At 37.4% G+C, this 16,282-nt stretch overlaps 1 protein-coding gene across 4 annotated transcripts; it reads left to right on the top strand.

The window, feature by feature from the left end:
* Positions 1-120: 120 nt before the first annotated feature.
* Positions 121-15,404, top strand: grsm (probable aminopeptidase NPEPL1 granny smith protein). Of its 4 annotated transcripts, none has more exons than XM_089461708.1 (6): positions 121-322; positions 1,399-2,411; positions 2,468-2,624; positions 5,065-5,241; positions 14,825-14,935; positions 15,034-15,404. In XM_089461708.1, the coding sequence occupies exons 1-6, from the start codon at positions 245-247 to the stop codon at positions 15,163-15,165; spliced, it is 1,668 nt and encodes a 555-aa protein (XP_089317834.1). In that variant the 5' UTR covers positions 121-244; the 3' UTR covers positions 15,166-15,404. The 4 variants fall into 4 exon arrangements, with proteins under 4 accessions (XP_089317834.1, XP_089317836.1, XP_089317848.1 ...); XM_089461710.1 differs by having other exon boundaries at positions 139-322; positions 1,382-2,411; XM_089461722.1 differs by lacking the exon at positions 121-322 and adding an exon at positions 1,180-1,326 and having other exon boundaries at positions 1,382-2,411.
* The last annotated feature ends 878 nt before the right edge of the window (positions 15,405-16,282 follow it).

The raw sequence follows: 16,282 nt of genomic DNA, 5'->3' as shown, positions 1-16,282 counted from the left end.
GCTAAAAATTAAAATTTTAATGAAAATTTAAAAATTATTAGCGTTGCCAGAAAGAACATGTTTTGAGCGCTCGCCAGCTCCAAGTGTGCCCGCACATCGCACACATCGTATATAAAAACTATCGATTGCATGGCTACAATTGTCATACTGATAGCCGGCAAAAATTGCAAGTGAGAGGCGTCATTGAGATTTGCAAAAATTTGAGATAAAGTAAATTTTGATTGTTGCTGCATATAAAATATTAATGCGTATATTGCACACAGCAAACGCGTTACGCTCAGTATTCTGTCGTGGCTATAGCGTTAGCCCTCCAATTAGAACTGTAAGTACATATGTACGTTGTGCTCAGATACCGGTGACAGGGGCGTAGCAAACAAGTTTTTTTTTTTTTTTTTTTTTTTATTTGTGGATTTTTGTGAACAAAGGGAATAGAAGGATGGATTCTAAAAATACACGAGACATTTGCATAAAACTCATTTCTGTTGCCATCGAAAGCAATTGCTTGCACATATCTCTACATACATAACGGTTAATCTGTGTTAAATTAGCAATGGCATCGAAAGAGAGCAGAGCATCCACTTGTTGGTCGCCTTTATTTTCACACACAAGGTCACGCCGTTTGCGATGTCATTGCGCCATAGCATTGATGACGTCGCAAATTTGAATACCTTCTCTCTTATCAGCATGTGCCATATTCGGCAGCTGGTGATACGAAATTTTGATTATATTTCTTTTTATTGTCGCTAGCAGTTGCAGATGCTATTCTGTTGTTTATTTTGTGCAGTATATTTGCTATTTATAGATTAGAATATGTTTATTATTATGACTAATGAAAAAATGACTTGGTTCAGGGCTGGGCAGCTGAATATAATATTGTTTATTCTTATTATTGTTTATATATTTTACAGGTGCCTCTTAGGTAGACGATAAGATAAGACAAAGTAATAATCTCGTCAGGGCTTGAGATTAAATTTATAATTATGTATTTTATAACTAAAAATACATTAAAAAAGTAGAATAAAAAAATGAATATTCAATTTAGAAAATCCCGATAGCAAAACAATTAAATGCATTTTTCTAAAAGAAATTTTAGAATATGCATCAGTTTAGCTTTTCAATTTCATTTAATTATATTCCTGACACTATATTGATTAAGGTTTTATTTAGTTTTTATTGGGCCTTGCTAAAGTCTACAATCAGTTTTATTTAGAGGAATGATTAGCACAAGAGGCAAATCAGTTGCTCCAATCAATTTGTGTCATGCGCCCAGGTTTACAGTACAAAGTTTATTTGTGTCGATTTGGAGTATCATAAATAATGTGAATTGCGTGTAGGTAGCGATTTGAGGCTCCAATATGCTGCAATTAATTGATTCATTCAGTTTTACACATGTTTCAGATGGCAACGGACATCAAGTTTAATGCGTCGCTCAGTCGCACGGATCCGCAGGTGCAGCCGGTGTTAATTATCGGTCAGCTGCGGCATTTGAATCTGTTAAAGTTCAGCCAGCTGGCTGGCAAATTGGAGCCACGCGTTAACGAGGAGACATTTAAAAACGCTATCGCCTGTCTGCATCCGGCGCCGACGGACAAGTGCTCGCTCTATCTGGATGTGGCCACAGTCGCTGCGCTGCCACTGAAGGCATCGCGACATAATACTGCCTCGCGGGCTCATTCGATAACGCGCCTGGTCAAGAACCATGTGCTCAACGTGAACGAGGAGAGCGTTGTGCTCGTCTGCGAGCGTGAGAACCTCTTTGCCAGCGCGTGTGCCGTGGTCCGTGCCTTTCCTCTTTACTCGCGCAAAACGGGCAATGGCAACGGGGGCAAGTCGCCAAGCAGTGAGGTTGGAGATGGCCAGCCATCGCGCTCTGTGGTCAATGTGGAATTCGTTATCATTGACAAGGATGGCTGCGTGGAGCAGGAGCCCCTCAGCCAGGACGACATCAATTGCCTGAATGAGACGGCGCGCGGTATTCGGCTTGCCGCACGCATTGTGGACACGCCCTGCAACGAGATGAACGTTGATCACTTTATTGAAAATGTCAGCGAGTTTGCCAAAGAGCTCTCCATCCAGCCTCAAATCATACGCGGCGAGGAGCTGCGAGAGCGCGGCTTTGGCGGCATCTACGGCGTTGGCAAGGCGGCAGCTGTGCCCCCAGCATTGGTTGTGCTCTCGCACGAGCCGAAGGGGGCGCAGGAGACGATTGCGCTGGTTGGCAAAGGCATTGTTTATGATACCGGCGGCCTAAGCATCAAGGGCAAAACCGCCATGCCGGGCATGAAGCGGGATTGCGGCGGTGCAGCTGCTATTCTGGGTGCCTTCTATGCGGCCGTTAAGTGCGGCTTCAAGGATAACCTGCATGCCGTCTTCTGTTTGGCCGAGAACTCGGTGGGTCCAAATGCCACGCGGTAAGTTTGTATCTCATTTAGCTGTAATAATTAATCTATTTGCTTGTTGATTGCAGCCCCGATGATATACACACCTTGTACTCGGGCCGCACCGTGGAAATCAACAACACGGATGCCGAGGGTCGTCTGGTGCTCGCCGACGGCGTTTGCTATGCCAACAAGGATCTTAAGGCAAACATTATACTTGATATGGCCACGCTGACGGGCGCTCAAGTGAGTAAATATTGTAAAGGACTCAGTTAGATACGGCTATATCCTGTGGGTAACTCAAGAGTTTGCTGCAATGCTGCTAAGCTTTAGCTATAGTTATATCATAATAGAGTTTAAAAAATTTGATAAACATTAGAAATCTTATATTTAGAATAATCAAGAATGTACCTATGTATTTTAAAAATGTCTTAAAACTATGTTAAGTATTTACTTAGTTGCATTCAAAGCTTTTTTCAAAGCTCCTAGCTATATTGATATTAATTCTAGTAACTTTTAGGATGTTAATGTACGAATCTCTTTAGAATCTCTTTCACTGCTAGACCTATTTTAGTTTTACTATATTTCTCATTCATCCTTAGATCTCTTTTAGTCTTAAACTTGTTTCAGCCTCAGATCTCTTCAAGTCTTATATATCTTTCAGTTGTGCATCTCTTTGAATCTCGTTTAGTCTATAGTATTCTTCAGTTCTTGAGTTCTGTTTCAATCTAACCAAACGTTAATTTGCTACCAACAGATGTCAAGAGCTTTGCGATGACTGCTTATTCTTCTCCCTACACACAACCTTTGATACCCTCTTTACTATCAATTCCTTATGCATTCATATTTTATAAAATTTCTATCAGCTAACCGAAGTAGTTTTCGTCCTGCTTGGCCTGACGAATGGCATTGGGGTCTGGGTTGCCTATTTTTTTTTAAACGTTTCTAAATGCAAAATTTATGCCACGCTTTATAAAAGTCACGAGGTTAATTGGCAAAAATAAATTGCAAATTTGCTTTTTTTTTCGGCGGCAACTTGAAGCGGTAGCAGGAGCAACAGCAGCAGCAGCATCAGCAGGAGGAGCAACAGCAGCAATGGCTGCTGCGAATGCACAACAGCAACAATGAAGGCAACGAGGCAAACCCGTTTTGCGGTTGTTGCCATTTTTGGTGGGGCAAAAGGACGAGCGGCAAGCGGTGCAGTTGAAGGCATTGGCGGCGATGCTGCACAATTACCATAAATCTTGGATGCAATTTGCTTAAAATATGATGCCAATTTGCGTTATTTGTGGTTCGATGGGAAATAAATCGAAGCTGGTCAGGGATAGCGAACAGGACAAGGCGCAAAGCGCAGTGAGCACTGCTGTCCCATCCTGTCCCATCCTGTCCCATCGATAACAAAGAAAAACTCAATTCGACTCGTTTCGAGTGCCACTAAAATTGTTGAGCCAACCTAGTCAACACTTTTCATTTGGAGAGTTTTCTCTAAAATTGTTTAGAATTCGCTTTGACGCTTGTTGTATTTAATTTCATTACACACTCCCTCACACACACACACGCGCACACCTCGATGCACACACACACACACACACATACATAGGCAACAACTGAAACACTTTAGCAACATGCAATAATATTAATTGCCAACATTGGCGCAACTGCGACTCCAGCAACAACAGCAACAGCAACAGCAACAAACAAATTGCAACAAAAGCAATAACGTTATACATTTCATATGAGGTGGCACTTCAAGATACCCTCTATAAATATAGTTAGCTAATAATTGTAATGAAAATTAGTAACTTGAGAGAATTTTATTAATTTTAACAATTCATTTAGTTTTGTCAAAACATTATTTACAATTTTCTTTGAAAGCATTTCTCTAAATAGATTTTGCTTACGAAAACATTTTATTCCATATTTATGGAAGACTTGTACTGTGTTTATACTATTTAAAAAGAATATTTTATTTGATTGCTATTATATCAAACATTTACAGCATTTGCAAGTTGAGCTAATATGCCATTTGCTACAATTTACTGTAGGGTATATTGAAACAAGTAACAAACAGCAGCCAACACTTTTGTGCTTTTACATTTTATGTTGCTGCTTGTTACACCTATTGTTGCTATTGTTGTTGCTGTTGTTGCTGTTGCTGTGTGTGTTGCTTTCATTTGTCCAGCTGTAGTTTAACACGCGCTGCTAGAGTCCTTGGCTGGTCTTGATGCTATTGCAGCTACTCCTCGTGCTGCTGCTACTCCTGCTACTGCTACTGCTGCTGCTACTCCTGCTACTGCTGCTGATGCCGTGGTCCATGGCTCGCTGTTGTTTTGGGTGTTGCTTGTGCTAAATAACCTTGCACCTTTTTATTGCTGGTCGCGTCGGAAGCTCGCAATTTTGGCTGTTGCATACCATGCATCGCATCGCCGCCTGGCCGTCCCATTGTTCTGCATTCAGCCTCCTGCCTCCTCCCAATCGCCCAACATGTTGCCACCTTAACGATGTTTGGGTTGCTGTGCAGTTTTATTGTTAGCACATTCGACTTGAATATTGCATGTTTTCTATCAGTTCGGATGGCCGGACCATTAAAGCTCTCTTATGTTGCTCTCCTTTATTCTTTCGTATACATATTAAATTTGTTAGCTCCACTTATTTCACTTGCCTCTCTTTCTCTCTCTACTTGCAGGGCGTTGCAACGGGCAAATATCATGGCGCCATATTGACAAACTCAGAGCCATGGGAATCGAAGGCATTGCAGGCCGGACGCAAATCCGGCGATTTATTGGCGCCCATTATTTATTGCCCCGAATTGCATTTCTCCGAATTTGCATCGGCCATTGCTGATATGAAAAACTCTGTTGCGGTAAGTACCCACTATTTTACTAAAAAAAAAAGAACAAAAAGAAAATTGAAAATAGTAGAAAACTTTCAAGTGCTTGACGACCAAAGGCCACACATCAAACAATCCATACAAACACACACACACACACATGCCCACTTTTATACCTTCAAGGCATTTGAAGAAGCAGTAGACATCGTTTTTCATGTCCCTTTTTTTTAGCCAGACTCAGCTCTGGTTTTGCTGCAACAAATTTGGCACTCTATTGCAAGCAAAGAGTAATCCTAAAAGTGTTGTCTTTAGCCCTCACTTTTCATTGCTCGAAAGAAATTAGTCTAGTTCCATATTGTAAGCCTACTAATACTACTTTCAATATATCCTAAACGATTTATTTCGACTCAGTCAACATTGCTGCAACTTCAATGATTTTCCTGAATATTTCAACATTTTCATTAAGATTTAAAATAACGATATGTATATATAAGATATATAAATCTTTTTCGGATTCGGATTTTGTATTATATCCATATTAATATATTTTCAAATATAATAATGTAATAAAAAAATAATTATATACTTATATAATCCTTTCGCTTGGATTATATACATTTTTATATACTTATAAGGAATATATATTATTTATATAGAATATAAATAATTATATTTTCATATATTTTTATATAACATTTACGTCCTGAAATTCCTATAAAGATCTCTCATAATAAATTCCAAAAGAATGCATTGCCAATGTTTTGGTAAGTTAATAAAGTTCGACGTCAACTTTTACTTTTCACAAGAAATATGGCTCATCTGAAATTCGCATACACACACATACAGATATGGTCATAAAAGTGTGATGTATGTGTGTGTGTGTGTGGGTAGCACACAATTTTAATTAACTTTATCAGGGTCAGTCGAGGTTTATTTTCTATTTTTTTTTATCGCCGCAATGTTGCGAAAAATGATGGACGTCATGTTCGGTTTAAAGATTGATTAGTATTACTGTGATTTATGCTAGCTTGCACAAACACAGACACACATGCAGGCACACACATGGTGCATACACGCTCTTCTGCTCACATGTATCAAAAACTTTGGCGTTCAATCTATGCTTGGGCAAAAGTATTGGGTGTGGCAAAGGTGGGGGTTGGGCATCGGAACTGCTGCTGCTCCTGCCGCTGCGTAGGTGCCTCAAGCTATGCCACAACAGCAACCAAATCGAGTTACCTTATTGTACGTCTAAAACGCTTCGGATCAATGGTCATTCATCATTGTCACGCCATGGGCGACTGCTAGCAGTATACACACACACACACACTTAGTGGCCCTGCCTGGATGCGTAGAGGTGTCTAGGGCGTAGGTCAAGTGGCACGGCTGGTTACTGGCTGCCTGCCCATTACCTGCATCATCGCCAGCCGCCTGTCATCTGCCTGGCCCCAGTCCAACAAAACTGACCCCAACTGCCTCAACTGGCTGCCTCTCTGCCTGTTGGCCGTTGGCTGTTTGATTTTTCGACCACTTTGACGCTCGTTGTTATTGTCTTTACGGGCAAAAAAAAAAAGGAATGGCAAGTAGCCCCAACGGTGCGTTACGCCCCCTTTTCTGCATTTGATGTGACATCAGCGACGCGCACTTTGTCAATTCGCCCGTGATAAAGTGCTTTAAACTCGAAATGCATTCAACTTTAAACTCGACTCGACTCGAGCTGCTGCATATCTAGTCTCTTGCAGTAATATTAGCCGGGGTTTAATGAAAGACTTTCCTATAACTGATCTTGTATTTTTAGTATTATATGTACTTACATATATGTATTTCTTTATTTGGTTTACATTGCTGATACCTACAGCATGTACTGATGTATATTAGCATTATTGTTGATGAAAATTGAAACGTAGTTGAAAAACATATTTTATCTTTGATATTCAAAGTTTTTTAATGCTGAAGAATTACAAAAAAATGTTTAAAATAATATTTTAACAATGATTTAAGAAAGGTTAATTTTTAAATAAAACTAAATGTATATATATATATATATATATATATATATATATTTTTTTTTTTTAAATTAATGTGTATTTGAAAGTGGAGTTGGAAAGGACTTTGAAATTAGATTTGAAGCTATATTTGAATATAAATATGAAAACAGATTTGAATTGCAGGTAGAGTTAAAAATAGATTTGAAAACAGATTTGACAATACTTAGATTTCCATAATAGAGATTTCAGTATGGATATATTATTTCATGCAATCCTTTTGAGCCTAAGCATTTTGATTTGTATTTGATTTTTTGTTGGTTTTTGTTTTTTTTTTTTTTAGAGAAATCGCAGAGTTTACAATTTTTAAAGTTATGCAATCCTCCTAACATTTTGATTTTCGTTTTGAGGAATTTTCCATTCTTTTAATAAATTGCAACAAATTAAAATATTTAAAATTTACACATCTATAGCGCTTTGGGTGATCAAACAGTAAATCAGTCAGTCGATAAAACTAATATATTTATATTAAAGTATATTTAAAGTTGGCTACATGTAGTATACTTATGATATATAAACCCCCTGGTATTCCCATATAAACTGTCATGACTGCATACCCTATGCTTATCCACCTGCTAGGGTATATCTGCTAGGATATTTGCTGCTGTTGCTGTTGCTGCTGCTGTGTGCCACATTCTCACGCGTTGCGTTGAAATTACATGCATTTTTTTCTGTATGCGCTTTGGCAGTGCGACGCAGCTAGTTGGCCGCTAAATGGAGGGATTATGAGTGTTGTTAGCGGTTGGCGCATCACAAGGCAGCGCTCGCACTTTTTTGCTTCCTCATTTTTTCGCCGTTGTTGGCTCATTTTGACGGGCAGCTAGCTTGTGGGTGGGATGGTTAGCTGTTGTTGGCCATGGCTGGTGTAGTGTCCATTAGCCTGGCTTTTAAATAACTGACTGCAATTTGTTGTATGCCGTTTCTGATTTGTGTTCTGTGTGAGGGACCAGCCTATCATTAGCCATGTTGTGGTTGCGGTTAACACGTTGCGTCGATTTTTTGTTTGCTGCTGCCGCTGCAGCTTCTCTGTTTAGTTGTTCATAGATGTAGAAAATTAAAATAGAAGAGTCAATGATTGGTTATTATTTAAAAGCATTTTTTAATGTTGCTTTGATGTTTATTTCTATAAACAAAATATGGGCTTTCAGTATAGAAATATTGCCCAATAATACTTGTACATAATCCACACTTTGTTTTATGATGTAATTCTTTGCACATAACTATTACATATTTAGAGTATTTTAGTTTATGTTTGCATAGGCACCAACAGAGGGCAAACGAAAAGTGAAGAGAATAAAAGCAATCAAATGATTTAAATGTCTCGAATTGTTTCTCAATTTGGAGACATGCGGCCGAGGAACACAGACGGCATTGTGAATGTTCTTCTATGTTGTGCGCGGCAAAGTTACTCAAATTTTATGACTGTGAAATTTTACCATTGTTGGTAATTGATTTTTATGTTAAATCGTAAAAAGCAGCCAGCGCACAGAGGCCGGAGAGCATGAATTTTAGATAAAGCCAACAGCGGCCGGGTCGAGCAACGTGTTGCGGTGTCTCTTCTCTGGATGTTTGTGTCTCTCTCTCTGTGTGTGTGTGTGTGTGTGTGTGTGTGTGTGGTTGTGTGTGACTGTGAGGGCGTATGCGTAATTGCTTTCTTTTGTTTTTGATTATATCCAAGCACTCTAAACTGATGAGGATCTATGCAAAGCGGCAAGAAGTAATCTAAATTGATTAAGGATAGAATATAAACTAATATATAAAATGTAATTTCAATTTATGATTTTTTAATTTTATTCAACAATTTATATTATTATTTATTGTCATTCTACTTATTATTATTTACTTATAATTTATTTTCATAAATTTATAAATAATTTTTATAGTTATTATTTTTTAATGAAGACTATTTTTTAAAATACATATTTGTATTTAATTTAATTTTTTTTTTATTATTATTGATTTATCATTGACGAATATCAATTGTCTTGATTTTTATAAATTCTGTTCAACTTGTTCTGATCGACTCGCACTCTTGCAGCTGTAATTGTGAGAGACTGAAAGCTTTTACATTGGTGTTGTAAAAATGGTTATCCTAGCTCATTGCTCATTCTTATTGCGAGAAAGAGAGCGCAAGCGGGACAACGATAGATGTCGCTAAACTATTTAAATTAGCATTACGCAATGGAAATTTAATTTCAATTATAATTAAGCTAATACTTAGCTCAATTGCTTAATCCAACAAGTGTATTTGCTTGTCGGCATCTTTCGCAGATAAACCGTTTCTCTTTCAAGTTGTTTTCTTTTTCTTGATATTTTCATTCCGCTCGAATTGCAGTTGGTAAATTTTTATTAAGCGGTAGCATTTTAAATTCAATTGTACGGCGACTTTTTACGCTTTTAATGAATTAAATTGAACTTTTTATGCGCCAAAGTTTGTTTATTTTTATGTTCGTGTTCCTTTTTTTTTTGTTTTTTTTTTTTTTGTTTTCACTTTAATGCCGCGACCTCACGGCGCCAAATATGATATTTTGTTAGCGCTTTGTGTTTGTCTTGCTGTTGATTAAATAATGCCAACAGTTTATAAATAATGCTTGAGCTTAGTGCTTCGGCGGTTTAAATGCAGATTTTCTTAAGTCCCGGCCAGCCTGTTCGACCGTAAGTCACGTAATTTGCGCAATGCCCCGCTATTTCCGTTGCCTACTAACGGCTCGGGGAGGGGGCGTGGCCAGCGCAACTTCACTCCGACGACTTTGTTAACACAAATCTTTCCGCTTGTTATGTGTTGGTTTCCGCTCAACTTTTGCACGTCTCTTAGGCGAGCACGCTGAAAAAAGTAAAGGAAAAGTGAAAGAGGGAAAATGCAAAAGTAAGGAAAATGAACCCAGCCGTCGCTCGCATTGACTGTTTCTAATATTTTCGTTTTGCTCTTTCGTCCCACCACGGGAGGAAAACTTTTTTTTTTTTTTTTTGTAAATCGTCTCGCGACATTTGGGGGAAAATTGAATAAAAAACGGTTGTCGCTTTCCTCGGTTTGGCTGGGTGCTGCAAATCCTTGCGACGCCCATTGAATGAATGTGTAATTGATACTGAAACCCAGTCAAAGGCATCCAATACATTTGCTGCCTCAAGGCATTACGTTTGCCCACTGACACGCCCAGTGCCGCCCACGTGCGGGACGTGGAAAGTGTTACAACGTCTGTCATTGATATCAGGCGTCTTGCAAGTTGAATGCTTATCTTAAGTGTTTGTTGCTTTAAGGATTTAACGACCTCTTTAAACTCGGACTTCAATTGAAAGCAAAGTTTCTGACTGATTTCCTTTTCGTATACCCCTGTGAGAGAGAGAGGGGAATTGGTATATTTACTGAACTTTAAGTTCTTGTGTAAGCAAATTTTGGCTTTCTTCATTCTTACTCTGCAGCTTGGCAGCTTAGTGAGGGTATCTCTCAGTCAAGCACTCTTACTTCGCATTCGATTAGAATAGAAAGAAGTAGCATGAAAAATAATGAGCATTTCACTTAAATTTTCACTGTTTCATTCTGGCCGTTCGCTTTTGAAGTACTTTGCATTTTGCTGTTCCTCTAGTTCTCTATTATATACTTTTTTTTATCGTTCCATTTTATATTATGCTCTGCTGCGATTCTTCTGTTTCATTATTTTTCCGTTTTTAATTTAAATTTCGATGCTATTTTTTTTTTTATTTATTTGATTCACTTTAATCGATTTTTGTGCTTCTTCTTAATTGTTTGTGTCTGTCGTCGCTTTTTCTTATTTTAAGTATCGTGTTGCGTGCAGTTTAATTTGTTTGTTATACATCTGTTTCTCTCTATTTGCTTCTAATTTTCTTGTTTTTTAATTTCTAGTTTATTTATTTATTTTTTTCAAACTTCAGATAACTTCTCATATTCCTTCTCTCTTGAATTCTTAATATTGCTAATTGTTCAATGATTCTTTACTTAGTTCCCTTTTAGACAATTGTAGCTCTCATGTCAATGTCCTATTGTTCAAAATTTGGGCATTCAATCTACTTCTCATTAATCATTTCTCTTCTTAGTTGACCATAACTCTTAATTGTATATTGATTCTAATTTCTTCATAACTACTCACTGCTTTCTTTATTTTTGTATTTCCCAAAATTTCTCTACGTACTTCACTTCCCACTTAGCTTCTTTTCTCTCAGACGATCATGACTTTCACTTACAAATTTTCCTTTTACTTCTAGCCAACCTCTATACAGCTCTCTCTTACCTTTACTTTATCTATTTGTTACCTTTTTGCTCATTATTTCGCTACTCACTTCACTTCTCACTTAGCTTCTCACTTAGCTTCTCACTTTTGAGGCGACTCTCAGCAACATATGAATTCCAACTGCTAGTCATCTCATGTTACTTCCTACCTTTGCCTCTCCATTTGCACACTTCTTGCTCAATGTTACGCCCCTTGCTCCTCGCTTCTCTCCCAACACCATCTTCTATAACTAGTTCGCATTGCCTTGCGCTATTCCTCATATGGCTTGCAACGTTTAGTTTTTAATTACAGTTCACCTGCGATTTGGGCCGCAAGAGTTGCATTGATTTGGTCTGTTAATTAAAATGCACGTTAATCGAAATTGAAACGGGATGCTCTCGATGGCGAATAGCATCAAATCAAAAATAGCTATAGAGTTAGGTATGTGGCACACGTGGCGTGATTGACAGCGGAGCATGGGGCATGCTCTGGTCACGTAGCCAACCGCAATTAGTCGCCGACCCAAAGCCAAACTTGATGTGTGGCCAACTGGGCTGAGCTGGCTGGATATTGGGTGTGTGGGCGTGTGGGCGTGTGCGTTTGCTATTCGGCTATTTACAAAAGGTTCACACAATCAATGCGTTGCGTAATGCAATCAATGCTAATGACATTATGTTGACAAATGTTTGCCATTATTGATGAAAGCGCATGGGCCGCATTGGCAGTCGGTTGACTGAGCTGATTTTAGCATTGAATGTATCTATCTGAGCTCCAGCCAAACACAATGAATAAACTTGAAAGCCTTTAATGAAAATTAACGAGATATGGGGCATACACAACGCATCGTTAAGGGCGCAATTTTACCTTTGGCTAGATAAACGATAATTGTCTATAATTTAGATATTGAGGTGCTGCTTTCAGTTTGATGAAGTGTATTTCTATATAGAAATGTCATTTTAGTTCACTTTAATGTTATATAGAAAATGTTTCTTTTGTGCTGTGTTTAAACTAGTGCCATGAATCGGTAAAACCATTTTATATTGAACCAAAATAGCAAAAAAAAAAAAAAAAAAAAAAAAAAAAACAAAAAAATTTTTTTTAGTTAAAAAAAAAAAAAAATCATTTTAATAAGTAAATAAAAAGAATTACTAAATGCAAAGAATAAAGTAAAATTTTTTTTAAATACTAAAATATATATATATATAAATATTAAAAAAAATAAATAAATAAAACAAAAAAATGAAAAAAAAAACATTAAAAAAAATGAAAAAAAAAACATTCTTATAATTATTATTATTTTTTTTAAACAAGTAATAATAAGTAATATTTGTTAAAAAAAAAAATATATATATAATTTTTATGTATATTTTTAAAAATATTCTTTTAGTCTATAACAAATTCTGTTGTCTAATCAAGTATGAAATAAATATACTCTGCCAATTCTCTAACAAAATTATTATCTATATATATAACTGTTAGATAATATCATATGTCATTATGTCATATCACTGACGACAATGTCAAAAGTATCGGCTAAAAATAATATAAATCTCGTTAGCTCGTTTGACAAATAATTTGTTAATTGGAAGCAATTCAATTAGAAAGACATTCACAATGCATGGCAGCATTTTAATTGGACTGTTTCTAATTGACACACAAATATATACACATCTATTCATGTATAAGAATATAAAGCAAATGGATTAAATTACATTAAATTTGCCAATTTATTAACAAACTATACAAACTAGAGGCATCATTTCTGATTTTTTTTTCTTCATGCACATTTTTAAAATGCTACGGCATGTTTGATAGCAAAAACAGTTGAAACATCTATAGTAATAGGTACAGCATTAACGTCTATAACAACAACAACAACTACGACAACAATTATATGAATAATAATAGCAAAAACAACTATATTGCGGTAGAAATCGTTGGCTTGAATAGACTTTAAACTTCCGTTTCACGACGAAAGGCTTCTCAAATATATTTATATATATTTGTGTGTTTGTGTATGTGATTTTCATCTTGGACTATCACACGTTGTCATGCAATATTCTGTGTAAGACTTCTTTTGCTGTTGTTGTTGTTCTCGTTGTCCTTTCTGCTGCTGAGTTCAGTTTCTTCTTCTTCATACGGTCTATTCGCTATCTCGCTCACTCTCTCTTTCTCCCTCTATATATATGTGAGTATAAAGAGGCATATGTATAGCTTTCTTTAATATGTGGCACTGTGGGACGGGAATACACCAAGACGTATAAAAAAATTCTTGACAAAAAAAAAAGGAAAAAAGTGTAAATATTTTTAAAATGATTTTTTACTTATATTTTTATCCGATTTTTTAATGATCCCCTAATTAATTTATTTTTGACTCAAGTAACGCCAAGAATGTCTCATAAAATATTGGAACTTATCCCATTGTACTAGGCAATAGTATTTTATGTTTTCCATTTAAGCGTTGTAATTTCCGCCCAAGTTAGTAGAGCGACAGTTTCCGTTACGTGGTAGCTGGCATATAATTTAGGCATTAGCACATCTATAGAGATATTTATGTATGTGTCATGTGCACATATATATATATATATACATATATGTATATACATGTGTGTGTGTGTGTTTGTGTGAGCAGATATACATTTTCCAGTTGCACTGCGCTGCTGGAGACTTTTTAATATCAAAGACGCTGCTCACATAAACTTGTTGCAGTTTTTCTTTTTTTTACTTTAAGATTACGCTGTAGCTAAAATAAAATGCAACAAGAAGCTGTGAGGGTAGCAGGAAGAGGATGCTGTTGATCATAGTATGGGATAAAGCTAAAGTATTGTAGATATGGGTTCTTGATTTCAGAGCGAAGGGAATATAGATTCTTGGGATTGCAAATGGGAGTTGGTATATTTTAGCTACATTATTCTGTAATCGATAAATATCGATTAAAGATACTTCTATAGAAGTAATTTTTATTTGGATCGACCATTGCTTTGTCAAGCGCAACAGAATTATGGCGCTGGTCATAAGACTGAGATGAAGATATCTGTTCTTGATTCTAAAGATTTTAGAGACCAACTAGGTCTCGATTGTTGAATATACACAGACTCTTGGTTCTTGATTGCTAGGTAAGCTAGTCTTCAATATAGATTCTTAGGGTAGAAAATATTAATTGTATTTTGAATTCTAAAATTTAAATACTTTTGCACTCTTCTTCCATCTATAATTATTCCATCATATACTTTATTTAAAAGATTTTATAACTTTAATTATATATCTCTTTATTTTCTTCTCAATTTCATATACAATCACTTTAGATTGCATTTATATCTAATCAAATTTCTCAATCTGCCTTTGCAGGATCGTCAGAATGCGCAATCCTCTTGTGCCGGTCTCTTTGTGGCGGCTCATTTGGGCTTCGATTATCCCGGCGTGTGGATGCATGTTGACATGGCCACGCCCGTCAATTGTGTAAGTGATTGCACAGAGCTTTAAATAGTATGATTTCAATCTTACTCTATATATATCTCTCTCTCCCTCTCTCCTCTCTCTATCTTTCTGGTTGGCAGGGTGAACGTGCTACGGGCTATGGCGTCGCTCTGTTGCTAACGCTCTTTGGCAGCCACACGAGCTGCGGCCTGTTGCAGTCGATTGCGCCGGGCGATGAGGAGCCGCCATCGAAGCGTATATGCCGCGATTAGCAGCAGCGTGCAACAATCGCATTGCTGTGAAGTCGAGCGTTTTTGCATTTCAATCAAGTTTATACACACAAGCACACACACACACACACACACACACACACACACACACACACACACGAGCACACTCACACCCAGCTATACATACTCACGAATGAGAAGAACATGTATGCGTTAAAGTCGAAATAAGTTGAAAAGCCAATTGAATAAGCTGCCAGGCAATAAAATGAAATTAAACTAAATGATAATTAACATTTGTCCCATGCAGCGTCTCATTGTGTGGGTGCTTGTTCATGTGTCTAGTGTGCAATTTTTACACACACCTGCGCACACACACACACACTTAGACACATTGGTAGCTTGTACACATCCCTTTGCTGTTCAATTAAACGACTGCTGTGCCCATTAGCTAACTGTGCCTGGCGTCTAAGTGGATTCATCATCATCATCATCAACATGATGCGGCTGCAATTGTCTCGACAACAGCAGCAGGAGTAGCAGGAGGAGCACCAGCAGCAGCAACATCAGCAGGAGCAGTAGCTACGTCAACAACAGCTAACAATACAAATTAAATTGCAACATCATTGTGCCAGGGCGTCGAGTCGTCTTTGTTGCCTACTTTTCAGCGAGGCTGCGAGGAGCGGGCAACTCTCGCGGGTTTGTCAGCTGTCAGCGTCAGCGTGAAAGACAGATTCTCGGCCACGCCCAACGCCTCTGCCAGCAGCGTCAGCCCATCTGCACAAACTGCCTGAGTCTTATTTGGTAAATTTCATTTAGGAACGCGCTCACTTGCCTTTCAGCTTACCTTTACGTTTTTGTGTGCTCTTAATACCCTGGTGAGTAGTGAAACGGGTATATTAGACCTGGGGCAGAGGCAATTGGTTTGTATTGAAAGCTGGATATAGCTAGAGTAGTTTAATGCATTATACATCTACAATTTTATAAACTTGCTTGAGGAGATCGATAACGATAAATATCGATTACTCGATAGATACATTTGAAAGTCATATAGCCAAAGATTTGTAGCCAAAGATTGTAAAGAATACAGAAACTCCATACAAATCTAGGGTATCGCTTAGTCGTTCACCTTGCACACTCGCCCACTGTTTTTATAGCATTT

Source organism: Drosophila arizonae, chromosome 2 (assembly GCF_054131065.1).
Source record: "Drosophila arizonae isolate 15081-1271.41 chromosome 2, UAZ_ARI_1.0, whole genome shotgun sequence".
Lineage (NCBI taxonomy): Eukaryota > Metazoa > Arthropoda > Insecta > Diptera > Drosophilidae > Drosophila > Drosophila arizonae.
This window is presented reverse-complemented; position numbering and strand designations above follow the sequence as displayed.